The following is a 14,119-nucleotide window of genomic DNA, read 5'->3' on the forward strand; positions in this document are numbered from 1 at the left end:
CTCCCCCACCGAGGGCAGGGAGGGCAGGACCCAGCAGGTATGCGCATCCCATGATGTGCCCTACCAGATCTGGAGTAGGCTTTTGCCCAACAGCGCACACAGAGAACTTTCCCCACATCACAGGTGGACACAGAGCTCCCCACAACGCTTGCCTTAACTTGGCCAGACAATACTATTCCTTTCTCTTGGTTTTCTTTTTTTTTTTTTTTTGGACAAAGCCACTTCACAGCAGGAATACTTTAGCATGATGTTTCTTCACAATTCATAACAAATGTCTATGGCCAGAGAGGTTTGGTTTGGATTAAGTGCCTTGAGACCAGCATTAGCTGGGGAACTTAAAAAGAGAACAGCAACACAGATGCTGCGTCAAAGTTGGGACAGAGGCAAGTCAAAGCCTTTTCCCAGCAAAGTATTTGTTTTGGTGAGAAAAGGGAGCCATTTCAGTGTTGCACGGATAACCTTTTCTCTCCTACCTGCTGACGGAGAGCAGCCAGCAGGCTCACAGGAGGGGAAAGCGGCTGCCTGCAGCCCCAGGCCTGTTTCTGGTGGGACCGGAGCCCCCTTCCCAGCAGAGCCCCCACGCTGAGAGGGTGACTCTGCAGCACACGGATGCCCGGCCTCCCTCCAGCCCCTGCCCCGGGAAGGAGCCCCAGCACAGCCGACAGCCGGCAGAGCGGCGCTCGGCTCCTTACCTTTCAAGGGGATGGGCAGCGCGGTGTTCTCCAGGGTCACGCCTGGCCTGAGGAGGCAGACCCTCCCGTCATTCCCCGCCTCGGAGCTCCAGGTTGCTGCGAGGGATGAAGCCTCGGCTGCAGATGCTGGGCGGAGCAAGAGAGCACCGATAAGGCAGTTCGCAAAGCGACTCGCAGCTCGCGAGCGCTTCACGATTCACTTGGGATGGGACAAGTCGCCCCCGACATGGTCCAGTGCCTGCCCTGAATGTGGTGGTCATGAAGCAGAGCAAAACAGTTCCCACCAGTTCCCAGCCAGGGAAACTGCTGGTGCTAATGCAAGACGTGGCCTCAGTCCTGGCTCTTCCCAAGGCCGCGGCACTCTGGCTGGCATTGCTCTCTCGGATGGCATTACCACCGTTTTCTTCCGTTACCGGCACTCTTGTGGGGATTTATGGTTTGGCATTCAAGTTTCCTGGGCTCATCCCTCACCTCAAGCTGGGGTTTGTTCTCAAGTGAGCTAGCCTTTGGCCAAGTTAAACTGCATGCCCATTGGAATGCCTAAGAAACACCACAAGCACATGTGCTTCGGAAGGATTTCCCCTGTGTTTTAGCCCCACAACCCCCGCCCCAAGAATGTAGGTCCCTCCGAGCCACCAGAACTCACTGCCCCTGCTTTGCCTGTCCCAACAGCAAGGCGCACAGGAGCCCGCACCTCCGCCAGACCAAGATCTGACTCTGCCCAGAGCCATGGGGGAACAACGGGGCAAGACTCTGCTGTGGAGAACACGCCACAGCAACTCGCTAGTCGCAGCCAAGGTGCTTACTGATCAGGCTCTCCCAGTTGTCCTTTGCTTTTCCAGACTGCCTCCGGGTGCAGAACTGGAGCATGTCGTTGGCACGAAGGCAGCGCAGCAGCTCCTCGCAGTAATATGGGATCCCTGAGCTGGTTCGGATCAGGAACCTGCACAGGAGCAGACCCGTCGGGGACCAGCACAAGGAAAGTAAGGTGAAACACAGTTCAGGTGGGCGGCCAGTCACTCAGGCATACCAGGGTAGCCAGCATCTTCATCACAGCTACACCTCACTTTGGAAAGGGATCGTCCTCCCACTGCCTTGGGATTTTGTGCCCCCTGAACCCTCCAGCCTTTGCCGAAGTCCACGGGAAAAGAATTGCGGACAATGCCCAAAGCGCAGAGCAGCGAGCCCTGCCTTTCTTCTCCTCAGGAGCCTGGAGAGGATGGACCTCTGCCCCGGGGAATCTCCCCCACAGCCCAGCCACCCAGACCAAGGCCTTTTCTGTTCACACCCAGACACAGCTGGGCTCAGGACTCTTCCTCCCTTCCTCCCTGTGCGGCAGCCAAGGCTGACACCTCCCAGGCTGGGTGTCTCGGGAGTTGCCCGCTCTCAGCGCACACCCACCAGGGTGAGGCATAACAAGCCGCCCACGCCTGGCACTCGCTAGAGTCCGGGATGCTTCTAGCGGCCCTGCGCTCCCTTGCCTGGGGGGCTGATTCCCTACCACGGTCAGCAGAGGTTCAGGCCCTCAGGAAGAGCTCCCCTGCCTCCAACTTACCTCACCAGATCCCTGGGGATGCTGACCACTCCGAGCTCCTTGCAGACTTTCTGCATCACAACTGAAGCTTTCAGCTTGTCCAGATGAAGATAAGTGATTTTCTGGGACGTGGCGTTGTCTGCTGCGGCTTTGCGAAAGCTCTCTGTTATCTCGTAGCCTGGGGCTAAGCTCATGACCATGAAGAGGGAGACCTTTTGGAGCACGGGTGACATGATGAACCAGGAGTCAGGGTCGATGAAATGGGCATTGTCGATGACAAATATGCCAAAATCTCCTGTAAGGGTCTGAAAAAAAGCAGGTTGCTCTGAGGGGAATCCAGTGGATTCTCAGCTGTCTTGCAGGGGACGAGATTTAGCCTCCGGCTCTTGAGAGGATGCTCTGAAGTCTCTCCCCAGCCACTTTCCCGCTCGGAAGCTTACTGACTCTTTGAGACTGGAGGGTCATACCTAACATCACTTGCCCTGCAGAAGGAGGGAGCTCGGGCAAGGGAACCCAGAAGACATTGTTCCTCCTCCAGGGCACACTTTACGGGAGGAAAGTCCTCGGGTGTGTTTGTGGGGCTGCGGGGGGAAGTGGGGGGGCGAGGGCTTTCTCGGGCTCTGACGGGCCATGACCCAGGTGCGCAGTCATCCCGCCTGCTCACACCTCAGTGGTACAGAGCCTGCAGACGGCAGGGTTTTTCCTTCTCTGACCCAGGGGGAAGGAAGGAGAAATGCTCACCTTCTCCAGCACTTTCACCCGAGTCGAGTGCAATTCCAGTTTTCTTTGAGTTTCATCCATCTCGCGAACATTGTCCGAAATGGGGAACTGGCCAGAAAAGCAGAGTCAGGGAGAAACACGGCTCCGGGGCTCGGCACACCTACCCAGCACGCAAGACCGCAGAGCCCACCGTCTCTGACAGCCTCAGCACCTCACCTCTGCCCAGCACAGGGGCAGGGAGCCGCAGCGGGGACTCCACCCAGAGCCTAAAGCAAAGGCCCTCTGCTGAGGGTCTCTGCAGAGCTGGGGCTTGGGCTGAGCCGGTTCTCTGGCTGTGGGAATCGTGGGCTGGCTGGGGCAGACCCCTCGCACAGCGGTGACCTCGGCACGAGGTCAGGAACAGCCGCTCTCCAGTGCCACTTCCAGGGTGCCGAACAAGGCACCGGGCACTGCGGATGCGGCGCAGGACACCAGCCCCACAGACAGGGAGCCCCCCGGGCCCAGGCATGGCAAATGCACACTGTGACCCCCGCAATGCCCACCCCGGAGCTAAGGCACTCCCAGCAGCGTGCCCACTCAAGGTCAGACCCAGACAAGCTCAGGAGAAGGCCTTCTCAACGTCCACAGGGGCCTCTGGCTCTCACCTTGACACCGAAAATGTCATTGAGGAGGCAGTAGCTGCTCTCTTCGATTGTCCCTTGCAGCTTTGTCTTCAGCACGCGCTGCCTGTCGCCGCGCGATTCACAGTCCTGGAGGCCCAGGGCCCTGGCCATCAGCATGCGGATGGCAGAGAAGGGCTGCCTCATGTCGATCTCCAGCAGTTCCAGGGCAACCACCCTGCGGTGCAAAAGCAAAAGGCACTGAGATTCCCCACAGCCCCAGCCTTCTAAGACAAGAGGGGCGGAGGTGCCCTTTGGGGGGAGCTCTTCAGCCCCCCATCTCCAAGCGCTTCCCACAGAAGGCCAAGCCTTTCCCTCCTCGTACGAGAAAGGGCACAGAGGGGCAGCTGCTGCCAAGCCAGCGGGAGAGCCGGGTCCAGAGCCTGTGTCTCTGCAGCGCCGGCCTAGGTCTCCCTACGTGCCCCCTGCAGAGGAACTCACGGGGCTGAGAGGCAAGAACGGAGCAAGTGGTGGGTTTGCCTTTGGGCTCCAGACCTTATCGGTCTGCCTGCCAGAGCACAGGCCCCCGTGCTCCTCCTGGGAAACACGCCGAGGGCGAGCAGGGCTTCTGAGACAGGCAGCCCTGCTGTCTCTGGGGTCTGGAGTGGGATGAAAAGCACTGAGCTTGGGCTCTTTCCTTCTATCTGTGCCTGACCCAGGGGGGAAGGAGGAAAGGCCGTGGCTCCAGAAGCCACCTCCAACTCCCCAAAGAGGCAGAGGCGGGAGCGGAGCACGCAGGTGCTCCCAGGCAGTGTCTCCAGGAGGCTCTGTCGGGAGGCTGCAGTCCAAGGGCCAGGTACCCTGGCAGAGGGGCTGGAGCGTTCCACAGCTGTCAGGGGATGGGCAGGGGCAGCGTCGCAAAGCTACAGGTGGAAAACCTGTACCTGTGGCCAGCATCCTGGCCTAGAGAGGCCAGTTCAGCAAGTAAGTGGCTCTTTCCACAGCCCATCGTGCCCTCAACCGCCAGGATGTTCCTTTGGCCTGAATCCCTATAGGCGTTCAAGCAGCTGACAAAGAGGTCAGTCTCCTGCTTCCGACCTGCGAAGACAAACCAGAGAACGAGCTGCTGGGGGCGTGCTGAAAAGCAAAGAGCCGTCCCTTTTGCGGGCACCCTCCACCGCAGCTTCCCTCCCCGCTACCACATCGGCCAGCCTGCCGGCACCCAGGCCTCCTTCCCACCTGCTCGTCCACGCTTGGGCACCTCTGCCTTCCTCAGAGCAGTCACGGGGCCACCTGCTTGCCTGCCCCACAGCGCAGCCCCCTCGCCCTCTCCCCTATCCCACAGGCACGGAGATTCTGCCGGCCCCATGCGACTCCCCGCAGCGATCCAGCACGAGACTGTAAGGGATGACTGCAGCCGGTTCAGGCAGCCGCGTCCCAAACAGACTCAAAGCATCTCCTCGCTGTGCCGTGAGCTGCACAGCACCTCCCAGTAGCTAAGGCAGCGTCGCCAGTCCCGTTCTGGTTTGGTCCGGGCTAGAGTTAATTTTATTCAGCAATAGCCTGTACAGGTCTATGTTTTGTATTTGTGACCAAACATCGCTGTTGATAACACAACCAGGTTTTAGTTATGGCTGAAGAGCGCCTGCGCAGCGTCGAGGCCTTTTCCATTGCTCACGCTGCCCCGCTGGCGAACAGTCTGGGGGTGCACAAGAAGCTGGGAGGCGGCACAGCCGCCACAGCCGCCACAGCTGACCCCAACTGCCCAAAGGCCTATTCCAGACCATACAACGCCGTGCTCAGCAAGAAAATCCGGCGGAAAGGAGGAAGGGGGGACATTCGGAGTGATGGCATTTGTCTTCCCAAGTCACCGTCACACATGATGAAACCTTGCTTTCCTCGAAATGGCAAGACGCCTGCCCGCCCATGGGAAGCGGTGAACGAATGCCTGATTTTGCTTTGGGCGTGTGTGCAGCTTTTGCTTTCCCTATTAAGCTGTCTGTATCTCAGCGCACCAGTGCTCTCACTTTAACCCTTCCGATTCTCTTCCCCATCCCACTGTGGGGAGCGAGTGGCTCTGTGGGGCTGAGCTGCCAAGCGGGGTTAACCCACAACAGGGCCCAAAACATTCGGCAAGACCCCGAGTGAATACAGGCATCCCCTGCCTCCTGACATTTCCGTGTCTTCGCCCAGATGCTGCCAAGAAAGCAGCTCTGAGGAGTAGAAGGAGGAGAACCCACCGTCAAAACTCTCCATCGATTTGGCAGAAGGAAATCTCTTTCCTGACCCCAAAGACAGGGATCAGTTTAGCCCCCAGGCTGTGAGCAGCTCCACAGTTGAAAGCAACCTTCCTACCAGCTCTGGAAGACAGCAGGGAGCAGCAGGCGCCCCACCTCGTTTTCCACCCAAAGATATCAAGCAAGCAGAGACCAAGACAGGCGGCGCTTTCTTAGGGCTGCTGCAGGCAACACCATCCCTGGTAAAAGCCTCTCCCTTCCCAGCAAGGCACTAAAAGTTACCAAGGGGAAGAACCTGGGCTTCAGAAGAGCAAGGCGTTCTCCACCTACCCAGCAAGGGGACGTACTCCGACCTCTTCTTGGTAAGACCCACGCCAAAGATGCTAGAAGCAGGGGAAAAGACAACACAAGTCAATGAGATGGTGAGAAGCCAGGGGACCTAGAGAAGCAGCCTGGCGTGGTAGGGAAGGAGGTGCTCCTCGGGTACCGGCTTTTCTCTGGAGCAGGCTGTTATCCCCTGCACGCTTTCCCAGCCAAAGTTCAAGCTGACACGCTACGACAGCTTCAAGCGTAAAGAAGCCCAGCGGCCACGGTGGGACAGAAGAACATATCAAGAGTCCATCCCCAGAGGCCAAACCCAGAGAAACAGGAGAAGACACGTGAAAGAAGCCAGGGCGTGCTGTTGGCTGGGAGACAGCTTTACCACTTTGGCCAAGAACACCAAGCGTCTTTGAAAGGGGGACTTGTGTCCCTGAAGGGCTTGGGACGCCAAGCACCTGGCACCTTTGGCTCAAGTCTTCCCGCAGTCTCAAAGAGACGGCAGTGGTAACCTTCAAACCGTCCTCTAAAGGGAAGGTGAAATCCTGGCCCAGAAGAGCTGAGATTTCTGCAGGAAGACCTGAGGAAGAGTGTCCCGATGGTCCACGTTTCCCCATGGGGACCAGACCGGCCCAAAGCTTCCTGCTCGGAGCAGCTGGGACAGAAAACTCCTTGGGTCAGCATTCCCAGGGCACGTGGTGGAGCAAGCACAGCACGGAAAGCACAGCCCAAAGCCCTTTAGACCCAGCCCACAAGGCCAGGTTGTGTCTACCAAAACAGACAAACCTTCCCCATGCCTGTGGTTTCACTCCTGCTCTCTCAGCAGCTGGAGACAGCAGGGGAGAGGGGCAAAAAGCCTGCCACGCCAGGGCTTCCGACCGTCTCGGAGGACACTCACCTCTCCTCGGTGACCCCCACGAATTGATAGACAGGGCCAGGCTGCCTGAGGCCTTTCATCTCTCTCTGCGGCAGCTCCTTGAAGTAGGAAGCGGGCAGCCGGGAGGCGGCGTAGGTCACTGCATCACAGGACACCAGCCCAGGGTAGTGCACCATCATCCGGGCAGCCAAGTTCACCTTCCGGCCAAGGACTGCCAGAGGGAGAGCACGCGTTAGAGAGAGAGAGCATGCGTCGGTGTGGCCCGTGCCACCAGCCCCGCGGCACCCTTCCAGGCCAATACCTGTGTATTCGTGTCTCAGCGGGTGGCCAGTGACTCCGCAGAACACCGTCCCTCTGGTAACTGCCACAGACATTGTCCTGGCACACAGAGAAACAGCAGGGCTTGAGCAGCGCCCCAGGCGCAGTCCTGCCCGCCTGGCTTCATCCCTTCCCACACCTCCCCTCGGTGCCAGCCTGGGCCACCGGCTGTGCTGCCCTGCCAGCGTGGGTCTCGGGGACGTGGAGAGCTCAGGGGTGCAACATCTGCAGGTTGCAAGGGACAAGGGGCAGGGGCAGAGCACGGGCAGGGCCACAGCCCTCTTGTGAGCAAAGAGAGAGGGAAGAAGGCGCCCGCCATGTCACCGCCTGGCGATGACAGCCACTTGGGATCAGGTGGCTGGGCCCCATCCCCGTTCATGGGGCAGTGGCCCAGAAGGGCCTGCCTCTGGCCGCAGCGGCCTCTGGCCCTCACGAGGGCTCTTTCCAGCACGGTGGCCAGCAGAGTGTGCTTGGAGGGACTCCGTCTGGCTGCCGTGGGCTGAGCCCAGGGGTTGCCTGCACCTCTCAGGGCACTGCCTCCTTCCTGCCAGGGACAAGGGAGAGCAAGCTAGAAGGCACATCTCTTTCTGGGAAGCCCCCTTGCGCCGTCCCAGGCAGCATGCACCCCGCCGACCCCCGCCACACACTCACTCTGTTTCCTTGAGCATGGTGGAGCACGAGTTGAAGATCTCCAGAGCACTCTGCAGGGCGTGAAGGCTCTCGCAGGGCAGCTTGTTTCCAGGGAGTCCCAGCACGCAGAGGAACGTGCAGCCCTGCCCAGGACAGATGTGGAACATGTTGCTACAGCGCCTAAGAGGGAGTCTCTCCCTCGCGCTCACTGCCCACCCTCTGGCGCTGGGGGAGGCCACCGTTCCCCCCCACTCACTTTATCACACAGGAGGACTTTGTTGATGTGGCCCTTGTGAGGAGAGAGGATTTCTAGCATCACCCTGCTGGCCTCCTTGAGGACGGTGCTGAGATGCTCCGAGCTGGTACCTGCAGCAAGCTGCAGCTGGACAAAGATGCAGGTGACTGGCCGTAGCTCAGAGAGGAGGTCCATGGGCAGTCCTGCATCGAGCTGGAAGACAAGAGCACGACGGCTTCACCAGCCTGCTCTCCCGGGCTCTTACTGCCCACACCAGTACCGAGGGAGAGCAGGCGTGCTGGCGATAGCGGGTAATAGCAGAGGAAGGGATAAATCCTCCTCTCAGTGCAAAAGGGCGGGCAGGCCGCCCAGCCTGCGGCAGGCAGACGCCGAGTCATAACACAAATGACAAAGGAGAGAAGACTGCTCCGCTAACACGCCATCTGGGGACCGGTACGGACATGAGGGGAGACCCTCAGGGATGCTCCAGGGACTTCAGGGGAATCTCCCCTTTATCCCACCATCGTGTCCGCGGCACACCCAGAACCATAGCCACGGAAAAGACAGAGGGACAGGAGTCCTCCTCCTGCCACCCATGTCTCTCTGAGGACAACGCAGACAATGGTGCAGCACCGGTGCCCCTGGGCTCAGTTTCCCTGCGTTGTCATCGCAGGGCGCATTTTCTTTGATTGGTCTGTTCCCGTAAGAGCTCCATCTCTGCAAGGCACCACTTCTTCTGCCCTCCGAAAATGCAGCCCCCAGCAGCGGCGGCCTTGCCGTACCTTCCCGAGAGCAGCGACTGGTATGTACTTCCTAAGCACATCCTTGGCGTTCAGGTCACTGGGCAAGAGAAGAGCAGGCCTCATGGCACCTGAGGAGAGAAAAGGCAGGTGGTCGCTGGGTGGACGGGACTACGAGCCATTGCAAAGCAGGGCCTGGCCCTGGAACCGGGGGAGAAAGAGTCTTCTGCGCTTGCTCATGTTGCCACCTCCAGATGCTGAGGGCAGAGCTCTCCCCTGGAAGGAGGAGGCGGCAGCAGCCACCGCCCTGGGAGGCCCAACAGCCTGAGTGCTAACGGACAGAGGGAAGAGGGAGGAGGTGGTTCCTCTCTGGCCCCTGAAGCAGCAAAGCCCCACCTTTCGGGACAATCACAGAGCAAGGGGAAGTGGGCACTCACCTTCCCTTTTTGAGCGGTGTCTCACTGGGTCTTGTACGAGCTTGCGTAAGGCGTCTTGGCATTCGGACCAAGGCATCGGATCCATGCCCGTCACCTGAAGACACACAGAATGAAAGCACTGCCACTGGCCTCCCCAGGACTCCCAGGGGACAGAGCCTGCCCTCCACCGTCACTGCCCAGAGAAGGGGAGAAGTAGCCCACCTGGCTGGATGGGACAGCAGTGCTTCCTCAGAAGCACCGGAGCTGGACAGCCATTCTCCAAGCATGCCCATCTCCAAGCAACCACAGCTCCATGGCCCACAGAGGACATTGCTGCTGGGGCTCAAACCCTCCCAGCGCCTCCTGACCCCTCAAAGCAAGAAAGCCCAGCCCACGGTTACCCTTGAGATGGAAGGACAAGACCTTCCCCTGCCTGCCCGCTTTCCCACCTACAACTCTCTCCACATTCATCTCCTCAGCCTTCCGACACCTCCCTCCTTCATGGCCAGGCCCAGGCCCTCAGAATGGCTCTCGAGGCCGTCCCATCCACCTGCCTGCACAGCTCTTGTGCCTGCGAGATGCTTGGTCCTCAGCCGGTGCTGCTCACAGAGCTCCCAGCAGGTGGCTGAGAGGACAACTTCACCTGCACCCGCAACCTCTTCGGCATCACGAACTTCAGCCAGGCACGGGCCAAAAATGCAGAAGTGTTGCCAGCTCTCATCTCCGAAAACCGGGAGGCTCATGGTCCCTGCAGAGATCCCTGGGGAGAAGGAGAAGCAGAACTGACACAGGAACATTTGGAACTCCACAGCCCCCAGCATCTCGGCTGCTCAGAAGCTCCTCTGAAGCCCAGCGGGGAGACGGGCATTACGGAGGGGTAGAGCATCCTCCCTCCTCCTGGGGGAGACGCTGACACGAGTCCCTAAAACAGGCGTCTAGAAATAGACGAACCGAGTTGACATTGAGAATGTGTTGAGTGCGCCAGGCGTCATCCCCAGCTGCCTGCCCCAGAAGCCCAGCAAACCAGAAGCACCCTGTGGCATGGCAGAGTGCCACACAGCTGCGTCTGGCACAGCGCCCGTACCTATCTTCAGTTGGATCTTCTGCCCCACATCTGTGTCACGCCTTCCGTACTTCTTCTGGATCTGCTGGCTACAGTGCAGCACCAGGCTGATGGTCCTGGCCACCTCCTGGGGTGGTGTTCTCCACAGCACCAGCACAGCATCTCCTGGGGAAAGGGAGGGAAAGTAAAGGCTCTGCCGAGACCTGACTCTCCCTGACCTACGGTCTGGTTCTGCAGAGACAGCAGAAACCAGCTGCCGTGCGGAGGAAGATGGGCTTGTGGGAGGCCATCGTTCTGGGGGACCATGTCCTGGGCACCGGGACACCTCTCCTATCCCGGGCCAGCCACAGCAGCAGACGGCTGGCAGCGGTGACACCCCCTGTCCCGAGCGCTCCTCTGCAGCTGCAGCACTGGAGAGAGGGCACTGCTGGAGGGGTGCGTGCGTGGCCAAAGAGCTGGCTCAAGGCGCTGCACAGAGCCTCTTGAGAAGGAGCGCAGAGCAAACGGCCGCCACAGGAGTTAAATGCTACAGCTCAGTGCCCGAGGTCATCGTCGTCCCAAGAACCTACCAGCAAACTTCAAGATGTCTCCTCCAAAAATCAGGAACTCTGTGGACAGAGGGAAGAAAAGGCAGAGTCATGTGGACACCTTCTTCCAGAAGCCACCGAGCAAGGCCCTCTGCCTGAGGGGAGCACCGGGGCAAGGGTGCACTGTGGGGCACAGCTCAGGAAAGCACCGCTCCGGCCTCTCTCCCAGGCTCATGGTGGTCACAGCCCTTGTACCCGCACAGCAGGCAGGGAGGCAGGGCCTCCAGATGCCACCAGACCTCAGAAAGGTGAAGGCTGGAAGGTACCTCTGGGGTCCATCTGGTCCAAGCCCGCTGCTCAAGCCCGGCTGCACAGAGCCAGCTGACCAGGACGGTGGCTGATGGTTTCAGAATAGCTCTAAGGAGGGAGACTTCACAAGCTCCCTGGGCAACCTCTGCCAGTGCTCAGTCACCCTCACAGTCGAAAAGTGTTTCCTGATGCACAGAGGGAACCTCCTGTTCCACTCTGGGCACCACTGGGGAGAACCTGGCTCTGTCCTCTTTGCACCCTCTCTTCAGGTTGTAGGCACGTTTCTAAGGTCCCCCCCGCAAGCCTTCTCTTCTCCAGGCAAACCAGGCCCAGCTCTCTCAGACTTTCCTCATAGCACAGACGCTCCAGACCCTGGAGCACTTGCTGGATGCCCTCAGCCTGCTCTGGGCCCTGACGCAGCACTGAGACGGCTGTTCACGCCAGAGGCACCGAGGTGGCTGCTAAGAAAGTGGGTGCCTCCTCGGCCGCAGCGGGGAGCAGAAAGGACCCGTGCTGGTGCTGACCCGCCAGCAGACCCTGGCTGCGCTCACTGTTCCTCACAGAAAGCCCCAGCCCTTCCAAGGAGGCAGGACCAGGCTGCCTCCACCCTCCACCATCACGGCGCGATGCCACACAGTCCTGCAGCACGGCTCCTACCCTCCAAAATGTCGCACAGGTACTCATTGAGCGTTTGCGCCAGCTCATCAGTGCCTCTGTCCACGCCGCTCCTCTGCACGAATTTCTCGGTCAACGCAGTGAAACCTGGAACAGGGACATCCAGAAATCAGGAAATGCCCATGTGGGCCAAAAGACCTGGCAGCTGTTTCCACGATGCCCGGCCCGAGAGCCTGTAGGGGACACCTTCCCGTGCCAGCTCCGCACTGGTGGCAGCCATGATGGACCGCCCAAGGTCACCCATCCCGCTCTCTGTGGGCGTCCCAACAGAAGACCTCAGCAGTGACAAGATGACCACTCTGTCTGAGGGGCTCCAAAGGGCCTGCTGTGTCCCCACATGGCTCATGTCCGTGGCTGCTCCTCCCTGCTCCCCCCACCTGAGATATCCGCAAAGAGCAGCACTCCGTGGACACTCTGAGCGGTGTCGTTGCTCCTGAGGGAGCTATCAGCAAGGAGCGAGGGGAGGAAAGCGACTGCTTTCTGCAGGTCCCCGTAGTGACGATTCCTCTCCCAGGCAGAAGCCATCGTCAGCGCCCTGTGGCACACGGGGTACCTCAGGAGAAGACGGCCGTGCCCAGCCGGGAGGAGGACGAGGACCTCACTGCACAGTGCAAGCTGCACACTGGGCCCGGGGCCTCTGTGCGGGGCGACTAGCCCTCCGCCTTCCCGGGGTGGTCACAGTCACCAGGCGGCGGCCTCCTCTGCAGGTCATCGCTTGCCCGGCAACTCACCTCACGCATCACAATCGGCTCGCAGTGACATCTTCCGTCTGTCACCGCCATTACCCGGTGTCCTGCTGTGAGCGACACAGCACTAACTTCTCTTGTAATGCTGGGGAAAACTGCACTTCTAGAACTCTCTTGTCTGAATTTGGGAAAATATGTACTTCATAGCCAGCTAGCCTATGGGGGATTAGCGGTCTCGGTGCTTTTAAGCCTTCCCAGGTGTAGAAATGAGGACTTGAGGCACTTGACCCAGGCTGGCCCACAGCATTATTTCATACCACGAAATAATTTCATACCATGAAATAATTTCATCCTTAGAGAGAGAGCTTTTTATTTTCGTCTCCTTCTAGATACAGAAATTAATATTATTTTTCAATAGCTATCAAAAGAAGAGCTTGTTCTCTATTCCAGTGCCTCACACCCAGAGTTACAGGTTTGAACGTTTTTTAAACACTGCGACCCCCGCCCAACTTCCAGACATTTTGGGGCCGTGACCCACCTCTTTTGGGGGGAACTCAGCATAACCCGCACTTCCCCCCTCGCCTGCTCCTCCGCCATGTGGGCCGGGGGACGGAGAGACAGGGAGAGACGAGGTGGGCGGAGGGGGAATGGTGGGGGTGGCAGAGCCGGCAGTACCTGGCCATCCCGGCCACCGCCGTCTCGCCCCAGCAGGCCTTTGCCACCGGCCAGAGCGGCCTGGAGCATCGGCGAGCCGTCCTGGCGCCGGAGAACATGGGCCACATTCTCTCGGCACTCGCTTTCCCACCCCGCCTCCAGAGCCAAACTGCTCAAAACTCATCCCTTTCTATGGAATTTAAAAAATCACTCAGTGCTGCAACATCCCACTTCTTTTTCTTTGTTGAAAAGGAAACAGCCTCCAGGTTTTCTGCTGAAAAACTCCCAGTCCTCCCAGCTGGCAGGGCTGCCGCTGACTCCAGCCTTACTGGGAGGCCCGTCTTGGTTTCTGGAAGGCAGCCGGTTTCCCTTTGGAATCGTTAAGGGCTAGATAAAAACGTTCCTTTGAGGTTTATTTTGAAAAATACAAGCCTTGAGAAGCCCAAGGAGAACGTTCCCACACGCCTTCTGCTTTGGGGACAGGAGTTTATCGAGGCCCAGACCTGAGGATTGGTCCTTTCAAGAGAAAAACAGAACCAAAATATAGATTATTTTTCTTTCCACTGGACATGAATATTCAGCAAAAATTAAACAAAGTTATCAAAATCTGGTGGCTCGGAAACAAAAAAATCAGCCTTTTTTATACTGTTGGGAGAGACAAGATGCCTTTCTTTCCATTTCCTTCCTTCAACTAATCAAACCCTCCATGTTCCCTCCCAAATGCCATGTTAATTTATGCAAATAAGCACCAATTAATAAAATAAACATGCAACGGGTGCTTTAAATACGACCGAGATGCCTTGCCCAGAGCAAGGACTAGTCCCTGCAGAGAGCGAGCAACCAGTGCTCCCCCAAACTGACCGTCGAGTCACAAGGTCTCGCTTGTGTC

At 58.7% G+C, this 14,119-nt stretch overlaps 1 protein-coding gene across 1 annotated transcript; it reads right to left on the bottom strand.

The window, feature by feature from the left end:
• Positions 1-7,006: 7,006 nt before the first annotated feature.
• Positions 7,007-12,426, bottom strand: LOC128917656 (adenylate cyclase type 10-like; the record flags this gene model as incomplete). The annotated part of the gene is made up of 7 exons (XM_054221004.1): positions 12,268-12,426; positions 11,873-11,977; positions 10,956-10,987; positions 8,182-8,211; positions 7,947-8,068; positions 7,279-7,355; positions 7,007-7,188 (listed from the first exon to the last, which is right to left on the bottom strand). Coding segments are annotated over exons 1-7 (696 nt in total), but the record flags the coding sequence as incomplete, so codon positions are not given.
• Positions 12,427-14,119: the final 1,693 nt, after the last annotated feature.

Source organism: Rissa tridactyla, chromosome 14, assembly GCF_028500815.1.
Source record: "Rissa tridactyla isolate bRisTri1 chromosome 14, bRisTri1.patW.cur.20221130, whole genome shotgun sequence".
Lineage (NCBI taxonomy): Eukaryota > Metazoa > Chordata > Aves > Charadriiformes > Laridae > Rissa > Rissa tridactyla.